This window comes from Balaenoptera acutorostrata, chromosome 3 (genome assembly GCF_949987535.1).
Source record: "Balaenoptera acutorostrata chromosome 3, mBalAcu1.1, whole genome shotgun sequence".
Classification (NCBI taxonomy): Eukaryota; Metazoa; Chordata; class Mammalia; order Artiodactyla; family Balaenopteridae; genus Balaenoptera; species Balaenoptera acutorostrata.
The window spans coordinates 151832653-151848331 of NC_080066.1; the positions used below are offsets into that span (position 1 = coordinate 151832653).

A 15679-nucleotide genomic window follows, 5' to 3' on the forward strand; every position below is an offset into this window, starting at 1 on the left:
AGTAGTATTTTGCTCTTATTAGAAATCTGACTTTTTCAAACTGTACCTTTCCTCATTTTATGTAAGTTAATGAACTTTGGTGCATTTTTGTACCTGGGTTCAATTCCTCATTAATTAGTGTTGCAGTGTAGTTCATTTTTTTTTGGCTGCGGGATCTTAGTTCCCTGACCAGGGATTGAATCTGCACCCTTGGCAGTGAGAACATGGAGTCCTAACCACTGGACCACAAGGGAATTACCACAGCATAGTTTTTTTTCCAACTATGGGTTAAGTCTGGCTCATAGATATCTTATTTAAGTTCTTTATTTGTCACCACTGAGAAATGTAAGGAAATTTCTGAGGAAAATCCATTTCTGGCTTGTCTTAGGTACTTACTGATTGTACTAATAAGCACTCTTCAAAGCACTTGGTACATATCAACTCTTTTAATTCCCACAGTAGAAGCAGTATGACATAGCTACTATAACCTCTATCTTACAGATGAGAGAACTGAGGCTCATTGTGATTAAGTAACCCAACCAAGAACACATAACTAATAGGAGGTAGAAGAGCTATTTGAATCCAAGTAGTCTGGCTAGAGATCTGGTTTGCTTAACTCCTAACCCGGCCTGCTTCTCCAGAGTCTTGGCAGCATTAGGCCAGATGCCATTATGACCGTGGTACCCTGGAACTCAGTCATTGCTGCCTTCTGTAGAAGGAAGCATGCTATTCCAGTTTACCGCACAGCAGCCCTGGTGTAGAGTGCCACATATGTGTGGGTGATGAGGGCAGGAGTAGTGCAGTGGTGAGGACATGATGCAACTAACTCATAGGTAGATAGAAAAAATAACTTGATTTGCCAAGGAGAAAAAGACCTTTTATTTATTCAGTAGTCTTGTGTCCCTTGTGATGATAGTGTTCACTTTGTTTACTCTATCTCAGATACTATATTAAAATGCTATACATATATTCTCATTTAATATTTCAGTGTCACTTATGTAATAAGTGCTCAATAAATGTTAAGATTGTGAGGTTCTTGGGGAGGGGTAAATGAGATACTCTGTATTAAGTATTATGTAGTTATATAACCAGTTCTGTCTAAATTACTATGTTCTTTATAACAAACATTTGCTTTCCTCAGGAAGTAGTTTTTCAAGACATGTATAAATAAGTGCTTGTTGGTAGATAAAAGCCTTTTTTATTCCAGTCACCTTGTTGGGAGATGCTTATGATTGCTTCTGTTACGTGTGTAACTGTTTTTTGTCTTCTTCCTTTTCTAGGTACTTGATGAAGAAGCAGAAGTTTTTATAGTCAAGATGTGGAGATTATTGATATATGAAACAGAAGCCAAGAAAATTGGTCTTGTGAAGTAAAATTCTTTTTACATTTAGAGTTCCATTTCAGATTTCTTCTTTCCCACCCTTCAAAGGACTTTAAATTTTTTTTTTTTGTCTTCAAAGGCGTTTGTGAGATCTGTAATTTTTTTTAATGTAGAAAATGTGAATTTTTTTGTCCTCTAATTTGTTAATGCCATGTGTACTCCCTTGGTTGTAAAGACATCTGAATCCTACCATGGTTCTCTTTATACTCACCAGGTACAAATTACTGGTATGTTTTATAAGCCGCAGCTACTGTACACAGCCTGATATAATTTTGTTCTGCTGATTTGTTCCTTGTAAATATTAAAATGACTCCCCAATTCTTTTGCAGAATTGCACTTAATATTGAACTGTACTGTATAGGCACCAACATGAACGATTTTAAATTGAAAGTATACCAGTCATACCTATTACCCTTACCCCCTTGATCAAAAATGGCAGGCCCTCATGATGGCATGGAATTTAAAATTAGAGTGCGAAAAGTAGCAGACAATCCATTCCTACTGTATCTCTGTATGAATGTGTTTGTGTGAATGTATGTATAAAAGTCTTACTTTTCCCTGATTTGCTTTGGAAGTTTCCCTGAAACATTTCCTAATTGAAGACTAGAATTGTAAAGGAAACATGGTATTGTGCCAACCCAAATGTCTGGGATAATTAGGTTATTAGTCTCCCGGAGTATGGTATTCTCTTGTGGCAAGCAACAGTCTGTTGAACGGAATGGGTTTTTCTGTTGAAAGCTGGCTGCGTCAGCCTCTCTTTTAAGGGAGAGTGAGTCACAGTGGTTTTCCCCCCTGATTTCATTGTTCAGGTATGAGGCAGATCCTTAGATTCTGGAGAGCTTTATTTAATGCATTTTTTGCACTAATTGGTCCTTGGTTTAATTTTGTACCCCTTTGTTTAAAGAAAAAAAAGCTTAAGTGAAAAAAATCTTTTTTAAAAATAAGCAAAAGATAAAATTAGGCAATTTTACAGACTAGGAATGTTTGGCAAAATACAATAGGAATTTAGCATGGCAATTTACGAAGTTTACATCTTATTTCTGAGGATAAAGTAAATCGTTTAAAGCAGTTACCACTAGTTTTTTGTTTTGTAAAGGGTTTCTATCTTGTGTGTGTATATGCAGGCACACACCTTGTTTACCTCTGCTCATCAAAGTTTAAAAACATACTGATGGTGTTCTTAGAGACATACATGGGGCTTTCTTTACTGTAGATCAGAAATTCACCAGGGAGCAAAATTGCCTGAAAATGTAACAAGTTTTAAATAGTTCTTAACAGAAATTAGGTGCAGCTATTCCTGTGTCTGAGTATTTATTTTTAAAAAAGATTGGGCAGGGGAGGGGGTGTTAAAAAAAAGCATAAAAAGCATAACTGAGCTTGAGTTACTAGATTTTTTTTAATCTTAAGAGGACATTTGAAAACACTGTTCTTAACATTGGACCATGACATGGTTCCATTATGTAAATATTTCAAATATTAAAAATGTATATATTTGATCTTGGGGACTCATTCTTTCAGAGTCTTGTTAAATAAATGGCATCATGTTGTAATTATGCGGTGCATACTAGAAACTTAACTTGAAAATATGGGCTGAATTTTTGACGGACTCAATTTTTGAGTATTAGTAACTAAAGGTCAAAGAGGCCGTTTGCCTTATTTTGGATTAATCTAGACATCTGTGGAGATATTCCCTCCTTTAGTGTTATAATATTTTAAATTGTGGTTTCTGAAGGGAAAATTTTAGAAACATGCTCCTTGCCATTTACAAATTCTTTTACTAGCCTTTTCTCAGATTGACCCCCAGCATAACTCCCTGTTCAAGCAGTTTATTATGGCTCTCTATCTTCTCTTACCATACTATTGCTTCTAAGGCATCATATTAGGTTGTTTTTATTTAGCCAGCATTAGCATGGAAGTTTATTCAGGTAGATTTAATTTTCCTTGCTTTGGTCTCTTCTGCTCTTTCAATTACATTTACCTTAAAAGGGCCCTTGTGTGAAACCCTTGGGGGCACATACCATATACTGCGTAACACTTCCGGTGAGATTTGTGTCAGGATCCCAAATTTATACATTAACATTTCTGCAGCAAAACAGGAATGATCACAGTCAGTGGGTTAAAGACCACTACATTAATAGCTTAATGTCAGTTCAAGTCAGGTTTTGCCACAAAGGTTAAACTTCAGGGTTTTCAGAGTTCTTATTTTTCAGGTTTGTATATAAAGAACTGGACATGTATAAGCTGGCATATTGTAGTGTCAGGAAGAATACACATAAGAAAATTTTTAACTAAATTGCTTGAACTTTCTGGGTTGTCTTTACCATTTGTCCATAGGTTTATTTCAACTTGGAAACCTTAGTTAATCCATATTGCCCATTCAGGTTGTTACAAAATTAGATGAAAGTCTTGACAACCATTCTTGATGTGGCAGTTAGGAAACCAATGTGCTTTTTCCTCATTTGACCCTGTAAATAAAATAATTTTAAATGTGTATATCTGTGTACAGGAAGAAAGTGGTTTTTCTCAAACTTTAACATGCAGCTGAATCACCTGGGGCATCTTGTTAAAATGCAGACTTAGGGCTAGAGTGGGCCTGGGAGTTTGCCTTTCTCAACAGCTACCACATGTTGCCAGTGCTAAGTGATCCAAGGACTACTTTGATTAGCAGTTTAAAGTGTCTACTCAGTACTAGTGTTCTATCCTAATAGACCGCACTAATGCAGCTTAATTTTCTTTTTAAGTTCATTTTAAGGAGAAAAACATTTTTTGAGGCAAATAAAGAGGTAGGTATTATTTATGTTTATGAACATAAAGTAGTCTTCCAAAAAGGTTGCCTGAGAACAACTCCAATATTCTAGGCTTTATTCCCAGCCAGCCCCAGCACATTTTCTCCTGAGAGAAATTTATGTTGTTACTCACTCTGAATCTTACCATTGCACTTCCTGATATGTAATAGTAGAGGCCGATGATTATTTTGTGGAGAGTGCAGTTTCAGGTACTAATCAGGCATGGATACTAGATATGGTGGACAAACTGAGAAAACAATGAGCTCAGGAGTCAAGTTGGACTAAACATCATTAACATTTTTTTCTCCTTTAATATGAAGAAAAAATTTTAATGCAGATAAATGTAAGCAGGTATACAATATGTATATGAGGCTTATTTACCCAGCTCTTTCAAATAAGTTCTATGAATATTTCCACTTTCTACCCAAAAACTGCTGAAAGGTTTTATGTCAAAGTGGTTACACATTTTTCCAAGTCATATTTCAGCCTTCTATTAATATGAAATTGAGAAATTGTTTTGCTTAGCAAAAGATGGTGAAATTGATTTGTGAATACCAGTAGCTAAAGTAAGGTATTAGAAGGAATCCCAAACAGGCAAAGAAATAGGCAGTCTAAGTGTCAGGCAGAAAACTAGGGAAATTCACATGTGTATATTTTAAACCCAGGAATTATTACTATTACATTCATACTATCGACCAAGGTGAGCTTATAATTTTTGATAAACTGGTAGATTTTTCGAAATGTGATTGTTAAATTATTGAAATATTTGTTTATTTGCATTTGAATGCTTAATTTTCATCTTTATTTAAAAGATTCTTTGCCTTTCATTTTATTACTTGACTCATACGAAGGCTAAATTAGGAATGGCAATCTGAAATGCCCAGGAAGAAAAGATAATTTCTATAAACAAAAATGAATAAAAATTTTTTTCAAGCCACGTGTTTGAATTAAATGACGCTGTAAGTCTGCCTACTCTGCCACATCATGTATTAGTTGGATAGATGACTTTTGGATTCTCTTGCACAGAGTGGTAGCTGAAATATTAAGCCAGGTAACGCTTTCGTCTTTTTGTGTATGACTTATATTTGCCATTGAAGCACAATTAATATGTGCCATTCATGTTTTAAGCTGGATGGAGTGATAGACATAAATAAGACAAGATCTCTCTAGTAGCTGACAGTCTAGTGGTGGAGAAAAAAATAATGCGAGGATCACTAATAGATATACAATGTACTATATGAACTGTCAAACTTGATGAGCTAACTTCAAGGTTGAGAGGAAAGGGATAGATAGTAGGAAGCTTCTCAGCAGAGGTAGTAATATGTAGAGGGGACCTTAGAGATCACATAGTCTCTCTCTTTTTTGGCTGCAACTGCACGGCATGCCGGATCTTAGCTTGCACCCTCACCAGTGAAAGCGTGGAGTCCTAACCACTGGACCGCCAGGAAATTCCCGAGATCACATAGTCTTAAGTACTCACTGCAACACTGCTACAGTGTTCCTTACGTTGGATATCTAGAGGCCTGCATATTGGATTCTATCTAATTCATGGTCTAGATCTGCCCTATCAAGTTTTTTAATTCATTAAAATTAAATAAAATTTAAAACTCAGTTCTTCAGTTACACTAGCCATATTTCAAGTGTTCAGAAGTGATGTGTGACTAAATTGAAATTAAAAATCCAGTTTTTTGTTTGCAATATTCATATTTCTAGTGCTCAATAGCCAAATTTAGCTGATGGTTACCAATATTGGGTAGACATTGCAGATTAAAGAACATTATTTTGACTAAAAGTTACATTGGATAGATATGGTCTAGATGCTAATAGCCACCTAAGGGCAGAGGAAAGTGCTTGTTAATAAAATTCCCTCAGGAAGCATTTTTAGCAAATCTTTGTTGAGGCAAAACGTATTGTGAATTTAAAAATAGTTCTAAACAATTTTTCCTGTTTTTTTTTTTCCTCATAACAAAAGGAAAAACTAGAGAACACTTCACATTGTAGAATCTAGAAACTATGAAAGTTCATTTTTTTCCCCTGTCAATTAAAAGATAATGGCAAATATACCCAGGTGAAGAGATTTCGCTAATTGTTACAGCAGGTGGAAAAGCTAGATATTAAAGTTTCATTTTGAGTATATTCTTGAGACAAATTTTATTTTAAAGGGAGCCCAGGTTCTTTGTTAAGAAGGAAATTAGATTTAATAATATATTGACAGTCATACAGAACTTAAGACTAAAAATGCAAGATGAGTAAGCTAAAGCCAGCCCTTCATCTTGAGCTGTTCCAAATCTGAGCCAGATCTTGCAAAGAATGAAAACGATGTGAGAGCTAGTAAGATAGAATATGGCCAAGCACCTAGTCTTGATGACAGTATTATTTTTCATTTTTCAATTCTACTTTACTCCCATAGCAAACAGAGCAATGATGTGTAAATAAAGGTAAACTACTTTTATGTGGGAAGTGTTAATCAATTGGATTGCCTTGCTGAATCTATGGTGTAAAGAACTGGCCTTGAATCCTGACTTTATTTACTTGTGACTAGTGACTGCTCTAGCCTCTCTAGAGGCTTGAACAGCCCCTCTCCCCAAGTAGCTCTAACAGGTCCGGCACTGGATTTCCTGTCTGCTTCATCTTTCACTGCTTACTATTGATTTTTGCCACCATTTTTTTCTTTGGTCATTTGTTTCTCCATTCCTGCTCCCAAGTTCCAGACACTTCTGGGGAAAATATAAATGCACCACTGCAGATAGTCTGGACCCTCTACTATTTTTCTCATTCTTTTACTGAACTTCACTTCTTAACCACAAACACTGCAGCTTTTATAATTCTTAAACTTCCAGTGCTGGGACTTCCATGGTGGTCCAATGGTTAAGACTCTGCACTTCCACTTCAAGGGAAACAGATGGTTTCAATCCGTGGTCGGGGGACTAAGATCCTGCATGCTGTGCGGCACAGCAAAAAAACAAAAAACTTCCAGTGCTATCTTAGGTATGAATGAGTAAAAGTCATTTGATTTTCCCTCTTACTTAGCAAATAACTCTCAAGGTTAACAAAAGCTTAACTTTAAAAAAGTCATTCAGGGCTTCCCTGGTGGCGCAGTGGTTGAGAATCTGCCTGCCAATGCAGGGGACACAGGTTCGAGCCCTGGTCTGGGAAGATCCCACATGCCGCGGAGCAACTAGGCCCGTGAGCCACAATTACTGAGCCTGCGCATCTGGAGCTTATGCTCCGCACGAGAGGCCGCGATAATGAGAGGGCCGCGCACCACGATGAAGAGTGGCCCCCACTTGCCGCAACTAGAGAAAGCCCTCGCACAGAAACGAAGACCCAACACAGCCATAAATAAATAAATAAATGAATAAAAAAAAAAGATGCTTTAAAAAAAAGTCATTTAGGCACATTCTCTCCAGTTTATAGCTCTCCAGTTTATGAGGACATGCATCTTGAACCTTTGCTTTCTATAATTAAGGATGGGTACTCCTATCCAGAAGACCTCCCCCACTCCTGTTTCTGGTTTCTAACCACAGTTTGCAGTTTCTTGAGCCTTGCTCTGGAGTTTCCGTTATCTTCTTTCTTCCTGCAGGCTGGAATACGTTTTTAAAGAAAACAGAAACTTAACCTTAGGTCCTCTCGTTTTCACTACAGTAGAGATTCCACAAAGAGTAGCTTATAGTTAATATGTACTCTACAAATTTTTTTTTTAAAATATCTTCGTTGGAGTATAATTGCTTTACAATGGTGTGTTAGTTTCTGTTTTATAACAAAGTGAATCAGTTATACATATACATATGTCCCCACATCTCTTCCCTCTTGCATCTCCCTGCCTCCCACCCTCCCTATCCCACCCCTCTAGGTGGTCACAAAGCACCGAGCTGATCTCCCTGTGTCATGCGGCTGCTTCCCACTAGTTGTTTATTTTACATTTGGTAGTGTATATGTCCATGCCACTCTCTCACTTTATCCCAGCTTACCCTTCCCCCTCCCCGTATCCTCAAGTCCTTCTCTAGTAGGTCTGCATCTTTACCATCTTGTCCCTAGGTTCTTCTGACCTTTTTTTTTTTTTTTAGATTCCATATATATGTGTTAGCATATGGTATTTGCTTTTCTCTTTCTGACTTCACTCTGTATGACAGTCTCTATGTCCATCCACCTCACTACAGATAACTCAGTTTCGTTCCTTCTTATGGCTGAGTAATATTCCATTGTATATATGTGCCACATCTTCTTTATCCATTCATCTGTTGATGGACACTTAGGTTGCTTCCATGTCTTGGCTATTGTAAATAGAGCTGCAATGAACATTTTGGTACATGACTCTTTGAATTATGGTTTTCTCAGGGTATATGCCCAGTAGTGGGATTGCTGGGTCATATGGTAGTTCTATTTTTAGTTTTTTAAGGAACCTCCATACTGTTCTCCATAGTGGCTGTATCAATTTACATTCCCAACAACAGTGGAAGAGGGTTCCCTTTTCTCCACACCCTCTCCAGCATTTATTGTTTGTAGATTTCTTGATGATGGCCATTCTGACCGGTGTGAGATGATATCTCATTGTAGTTTTGATTTGCATTTCTCTAATGATTAATGATGTTGAGCATTCTTTCATGTGTTGGCAATCTGTATATCTTATTTGGAGAAATGTCTATTTAGGTCCTCTGCCCATTTTTGGATTGGGTTGTTTGTTTTTTTGATATTGAGCTGCATGAGTTGCTTGTATGTTTTGGAGATTAATCCTTTGTCAGTTGCTTCATTTGCAAATATTTTCTCCCATTCTGAGGGTTGTCTTTTCGTCTTGTTTATAGTTTCCTTTGCTGTGCAAAAGCTTTTAAGTTTCATTAGGTCCCATTTGTTTATTTTTGTTTTTATTTCCATTTCTCTAGGAGGTGAGTCAAAAAGGATCTTGCTTCCAAATTTCTTAAGTCTCAGTCAGTAGTCTGTATCTCTCCATTCCACTGGTGACTGGTGATAGCTTAAATGAGACTCTGGCTTTTTAAGAGGCTACACCCTAGTTTTCCTCTTAGCACTATGGATGTTTGCTCTCTATTTGGGACTCTTCTTTGTTGGTGTCTAGGATGTCACTTTAGCCTTGTTCCTCTAGTCTGTGTCTTTTTTTTTTTTTTTTACAAGATGGGACATATATTATAAAATACAGGAATTCAAAAGAGGCATACACTACATCCAAACAATCAGAGGAGGCTGCTTACCTCTCCTTAATTGTTATTACAGAGATTTGCTTACTTAACGTTTACATACTTAAGACTTAAACTATATTAGCTGCTTGACTTTTTCTCTTAACAAATCTGATGAATTATTAATAAAGTCCCATTTATTCCAAAATCCAAGGAAACTTCAAACTCATTCATGAGATATTTATTAAAATAACACATTTAGGGGAAAAAAATCTATACAATTGTATACATTACTGAAAACTGTATACCATCATACAAAAAAGGATTTTATTTTGGGAAATCGATTCCTAATTTATGGCAAGTTTTACTTTCAGAAATAAAACCACAAAACAACAATCTAATTCAATCTTAAAGGCTGCATGCTGAGCAAGGAATGTTCTTATTCTTTGTAGGAGCTCCTTTACACTGTCAGGTACCAGGGCTCTGCCTTTTGGTGTGATTTCAGCCACCAAGTCGTCAACAGTAACGTGTTCTAGTCCTTTTTCTGTAATTACTTCTTTGCAGTGTGACTTCAACTGATCCTTCCAGCCACATTCAATTAATTTAGCTCTCAGCAACTCTTTGAGGCATTCTCTTTCTCCAGTTTCTATCAACTTTTGGTTAATTGCTGCTCTCATCTGCGCATCTTTGTTCATCTTGCTAACCACACTCTTTTCGGCTGTCTGGACCTAGACCCTCAGTAGCTCGGGCACCTAAGCACACAGAAAGCTAGCATATGCATTTCCGGGGCGGGCTCTAGTCTGTGTCTTTTTACTGGTTCTTCCTCAGCGCTTTCTGGGTTTCCATATTCCTAAAAAGGTGAAGAAATACAGAAAACTGGAGGAAAATGTATGTTTAGTCCAGTAATTCAGCCACTGGTTGCTTTTTTAATCACTTTTATTTCCTTTTTGCAGGAATGTGTTTTGACATATGCATTAATGTTATGTCTTATTTTTTAATTAACAGGATTAGAATGTTTCTGTTACACATAATCTTCATAAACAATTTTAATGATATTAGGTGAAGTGGGTGAACCGTACTTTATTGTAGGACATTTAGCATTCCAATTTTTGCTATTAATAATACTCCATGAACATCTTTGCACAAAATTTTTGTATTGAGATTATTTCTAAGAATAGTTTACCTGAATTTTAACACTTTCTACTTACATCCCAGATTGCATTCAAAGAGATTGAACTAGTTCACAAATGGATGGGTTTTAGCCTATGCTTGTTTGACAAATGTATTGAACTGTTTTATGTGCTAGGCATTGTTCTCAGCACTTGCAATATATGTAAACAAACGGGCAAAAATTCCTACCCTTGTGAAGTTTGAGGACGGAAGAGAGAACTTCAAAAAAAATTTTTTGTGTGGGGTGTCAACCTTTTTATTTCCCCAACATTCTCTGTTAATGGAAAAACTTGCTACTGCTACTTCTGTTCTTAAATATAAAGTGTGTGAAACCTATTTAAAACCGTTCATGTACTGGAGGGGGGCAGGGAGGAGAGAGGGCTCTAGGAATATGAAGGGTTATCTTGGGGGAAGAATTTAAGAGAAATAAAAAAATCTCATTTGGCCAGATGCCATGTTATTGATTTCAGTTTTCTGATTACCTGTGAATTTGAACATTTCTCTATTGTTCACCTTTGGTTTTACATGATAGTATTCATGTTAACTTTTAGCTTTCAGATGAATGTATGTGTGTGGTATGCTACTTAGGGAGTTATTGGTACTGTTTTTACAGCCATTTGAATGGAAAGCTGGAAGATGCAAAAATCAAACGACCATAGAGCAACTCACTGTGTACCAGATACTATGTTAGGTTTTGGGATTACAAAAATAACACAATTTATGCTCTCTGAAAGCTTACCATCTAGGAAAACTGGTTCTTACACTTGGAGCGTAAGAATCCCAGACGATGTTTGTTTAAAATGCAGTTTCTCAGGTTCTCCTCACCCACCAAAAATTTTGATTCATTGGGTAGGGGATGGAGGGCACAGGTAGTTACAATTTAAGTTAGCTTCCTTTTGATTGTGGTGCCGCTGATTCGCACTGAGAAACACTGTACAAATAGGACTATAGAGAAATGAAAGAAACGTTAGATTTAAGATGCCAGCACTTGTAGGCCGGGAGAAGCACACACTGGGTACAGTTTACGTAGAAATTTTGATCCTCAGCCCAAGAGCAGTAGATCTCTGACAACCTCATACCGGTGCTGGCACCATCAGGGGTCGGGGGGGTGCCGAGCGGGGAGCGGGGTGTCCCTCCGGGTCGGAAGGCCAACGGAAGCGCAGGACCTCCTCCTCAGTCCCCACTCACCACCGGAAGATCCACCCCCTTCCTCTGGGCCACGCCCCCCGTCATTGGCCCCGCCCCTCGGAGGCCGGTCACCAACGACGCCAGGGCCGGAAGTGACGACACCGGTGAAGCCTTTTGGGCGGGGCCTGGGCCGGGCAGCTCCAAAGGCCGCGATTTCACATCGGAAACAAAACAGCGGCTGCTCGGGAAGGAACCTCAGCTGCTAGAGGCCGGTGGTGGCGGCGAGGAAAGGGTAGGTGCCCGATGGGGAGCTGGGGAGAGAGAAACACACCCCTCATCTGGTGCCGACACGGGTGGCTGCGGGCAGGGCCGGGCCCTTTGTCGTTGTCTGGGCCGCGGAGCCGGTGTCCTCGAGAATGGGGAGCGGGGTGCGGTCGGGCGGGCACCGGGGAACCCCGTGTGGAGAACGAGTAGGGGCGGCCCGTTTCTCGGGCTCCGGGCGCGGCGCGCGATCAGGTTGAAGAGAGGTTCCCGTTCGCAGCCTTGGTCCGGAAGTGCTGGTTTCCCGAAGACATCGCAGGGCGCAGGTGCCTTGGGCGGGGATTGACCGTCTTGCCTGGCGTGGAGCAGGAGAAAGAGGAAGCGCCTGGCGCTGGGTCTGGTTGAGCAACTGTTGAAACTCTGCGCCTCATGCCCTGAATGTGTCCTTGTCCAGGGGAAGCGAGTGGCACTCAGGGCTAAGTTCCTTCTGTCTCAGTTCGGGGCGGAATACAACAGGGTCTGCCTGATCGGGACTGTCACGAGGCATATATGTCCAGTGCTTTGCATGTATTTTAGATACTTGACGTTTTCATCCCGCTCAAATTCCTTTCAAATAAATATCTGCTTCTCTTGTAGGAAAGTAACTTAATAATTTTAAAAGCATTGCTTGCCTACTTTGGACAAGATGAATAAAGTGTTCAAGGTTTACTATGGAAGATACGAATAGTATGCAAATTATGGCAGAGTACATGGTAAAAGTCATAGTATTCTCTGAAGTTTGAGGCAGGTAGAGATTACATCTGGTTAAGGGCATCTTGTTATTTGCGTTATCTTTTACAATGGAAAGGATTTCACCCTCGGAGTTGAATTGAGGAGGGCATTATATCAGAGGGTGTACTAGGAAGAGGGGCCCTCTGGATCCTAAGGGTCCAGTGACCCAGTGTGCACATTTAATAACTGTTATGAAGGAGGATAAAAACAGGAAAGTAGATTGGAGCCTTTTGCATTTGGATGATTTCAGTCACCTGCAAAAGCCAATTTCAGTTCTCCTTAACTCGTTTGCAAGGTTCAGCCAACTTAAACCCCCTCCCACCTCCATTTAATAACAAGCCCTTAATAATGAAAAGGAGCCTATTTATTGAGTGGATGGATTCCCTCACCTCTACCCGCCTTCCCCAAAGTAAAGTAGATGATAGAAGCGGCATCGATCATCAGCTTTTCCATTCGTCTACTCCTCGTCCTTGGGTAGATCGTTACCACAATTCTGGGCATACTTTCCTCTGAATGGATATGATCTAGTGCCGAGTTTTAAGTTAATGGCTGCCCCTAGTCCTAGACTGCTGCGTGAATTTCCATTTGGGGAGAACTGGAGGATTGGAGTTGGTCTCTGAGAATCATTCTAGCAGGAAAGATATAACATTTGTCAGCAAGGCTAATGTGGTCCTCTTCTCTCTCAGATCCAGGTTGCCTCTGCTCCTGCGCTCCCACTACTGTTACATCAGATTGCAGGGAGAGACTGCTTTTGGATGTATTCTGAAAAACCTTTCAGAGCCCGCTGATACTGCCTCTCCTTCATGTGATAGATGCCAGGCAGATTTGAAAGGTGTTTTGAGCTTTGCTTTTCATAAGTTTTGTGATAAGAACTTTGCTTTAGGTATGTGGGGGCTAGAATGGATAAGAGATTTGAGGTGACTTTTGCATAATCCGGGTGAGATATAATGAAAATTTGACCTTTGGTGGTGGCAGAAGCTTAGAAAGGAAAAATATCAATATAAAGAGGACATAACAGCCAATTGAGGCGCAAGGAGTAAAGTGTAAAGTTGACTAGGAGGCTTTAAGTTTAGAGAATGGGGGAGACAATTACAGAAATAAGGAAGTTAGAGGCAAAGAACTAGTCTAGAGAGGAAGATGATGAGGAAACAGTTCGGAAGTATCACTTTTGAAGTGCCAGCAGTTAAATATCCCATGGACAGGCCTGGAGCTGTAAACATGGGTCACTTAAATAGACTTAGCAGTTGATGTTGGAGCAGTGGAGGAGATGCCTAAGGAAAGAGGGGGGACAAGGAAGCCCAGGCAGAGCCTTAGGAACACTTATAATGAGGGGGTGGAAGAGGATGAGGAACCAGCTGAGGGGAATGAGTGGTGGGAGGAGAACCTCCATAGTGCAGTGTCATAAAAACTGAGGAAGGGAGGGAAGCTTCAGGAAGGAAAAGGTTGTCAGAGATTTTCAGTATTAAGCCTGTTTGTAGGAGAAAAAACCTGAAGCTTTAGAGCAGCACTGCCCATTAGAAACATAATGTGAGCTACAAAGGTTAATTTTACATTTTCTAATGAGCAAAAATGTTTGAGATAGAAATAGGTAAAATTAACTTGAATGATATATTTTATATAACCCAATACATTTAAAATATTTTTATTTCAACATGTAATTAATGTAAAAACATACTTGTCTGTCTTCCCCTCTAGATAGTAAGCTCCTTAGGTGAACAGAAGCATCATCTGATTCACTGGCACCCCTGGTACCTATCACAGTGTATGGTTATGTAGAAGAAACCCAATAAGTGTTTGTTGATTAAAGGGTATTAATGTTTGGTTTTCACAATGCCTTGTACAGTTCCTTAAGTTGATCTAAAGCAAATGAGAGAATGCAAGTATTGCTGAGTATAGTCAATGATTTACAAATTAATTAGGTGTGAATAGTCATTTTCTTCATTAAAGATTAGTTGTGTTCTACCCATTTCCACAACAAATTTGATACAATGACTCAGGGTAATTTTATCTTCTATGTAGAAATTAAATTTGGGGGGGAAAAGAATCTATAATAATACAGAACCATGGTCCCATATCCACGATTCTCAAATCCAAAAGCTCCTGAAAAAACTGAAAGGATAAGCAACACACTTTGGGTTTCACTGTCTCCCATCACCCTCAGATGGGACCATCTAGTTGCAGGAAAACAAGCTCAGGGCTCCCACTGATTCTGCATTATGGTCAGTTGTATAATTATTTCATTATATAGAAATAAAGTGCACAATAAATGTAATGCGCTTGAACCATCTTGAAACCATCCCCCCGCCCCCGGTCCTTGGAAAAGTTGTCTTCCACAAAACCGATCCCTGGTGCCAAAAAGGTTGTGGACCGCTGCCTTACAGCATTAGCTCTCGCTCTGCTTAAAGGGGAGAGCTAAGGCAATTCTGCTTTGCTTGTCTTGTTCTGGGGCCCAGGCTGAAGGGGCAGTGGCTACCCAAAGTAAGTTCTTCGTGAGGGAACAGCAGAAGTACAGAAGGCAAGGCCACCTGCACAAGCACAGTTTAACTGTCTGTGCCACATCTGCCAAGACCCCATCGACCAAAGCAAGTCATAAGATTGTGCCCAAAGGCCTGGAGTGGGTAGTAGACTGCACCTACCTTGAGGCCAAAGCAAGTCACAGAGCCAAGCTCAACATCACTGGAGAGAAGTATTCCTCCCTTGGGGATGCTGGGGGAGGGAGTGAATATTTGCTGAATAATAATCTAATCTACCACAGATGGTTCACAGAAGTAGAGTGGGAAGGAAGGAGGGGAAAAAAATCACCAAATAGGATGTATCACTATCCTTGCTCTTTTTAGAGCCTACCACTTTCACAAAGCCTCTTGTAGGGCTGGGGAAATTATTTGCTCCTAGCCTCTTAAAATTTTGAGGGTCTTTCTAGGCTGTATTCCTGAAGTTTTAAATTAATTTCAAGTTATTTTTATTTATTTTAATTTGTTACCTTGGATGGACTTCCCTGGCAGTCCAATGGTTAAGACTCCACACTTCCAATGCAGGGGGCACGGGTTTGATCCCTGATCAGGGAACTAAGTAAG

At 39.4% G+C, this 15679-nt stretch overlaps 3 protein-coding genes across 8 annotated transcripts in view; 2 read left to right on the forward strand and 1 right to left on the reverse strand.

Annotated features, from left to right (window-relative positions):
- RBM25 (RNA binding motif protein 25) overlaps positions 1 to 3853 on the forward strand; it is a 53703-nt gene extending 49850 nt beyond the window's left edge. For all 3 annotated transcript variants that reach the window (XM_057542169.1, XM_028167039.2, XM_057542168.1), the window contains one exon: positions 1260 to 3853. In XM_057542169.1, the coding sequence (XP_057398152.1) occupies positions 1260 to 1352 (93 nt within the window). In that variant the 3' untranslated portion in view covers positions 1353 to 3853. The remainder of the gene's footprint in view (positions 1 to 1259) is intronic.
- A 3773-nt stretch (positions 3854 to 7626) lies between these two features.
- LOC103001683 (transcription and mRNA export factor ENY2-like) lies at positions 7627 to 10062 on the reverse strand. The gene is made up of 2 exons (XM_057542704.1): positions 9670 to 10062; positions 7627 to 7730 (listed from the first exon to the last, which is right to left on the reverse strand). Exons 1-2 carry the CDS (start codon positions 9968 to 9970, stop codon positions 7627 to 7629), a joined length of 405 nt encoding a protein of 134 aa, XP_057398687.1. The 5' UTR covers positions 9971 to 10062.
- A 1664-nt stretch (positions 10063 to 11726) lies between these two features.
- The window catches only part of PSEN1 (presenilin 1), an 85561-nt gene continuing 81608 nt past the window's right edge, over positions 11727 to 15679 (forward strand). For 2 of the 4 annotated variants that reach the window (XM_007184410.2, XM_007184414.3), the window contains exon 1: positions 11735 to 11865. The gene's annotated coding sequence lies outside the window, so the exon portion shown is untranslated. Of the gene's footprint in view, positions 11866 to 13291; positions 13438 to 15679 lie in introns of all 4 variants that reach the window. The other 2 variants (XM_007184411.2, XM_007184413.2) reach the window with 2 other exon arrangements.

Excerpts from the sequence above, each read along its gene's own strand:
- LOC103001683 (XM_057542704.1), bottom strand. The coding sequence starts at position 9,970 with ATGAACAAAGATGCGCAGATGAGAGCAGCAATTAACCAAAAGTTGATA. Across the intron at positions 7,731-9,669 it reads CTTTAAGATTGAATTAGATT|CCTGCAGGAAGAAAGAAGAT; the intron begins GTTGTTTTGTGG and ends AACGTATTCCAG.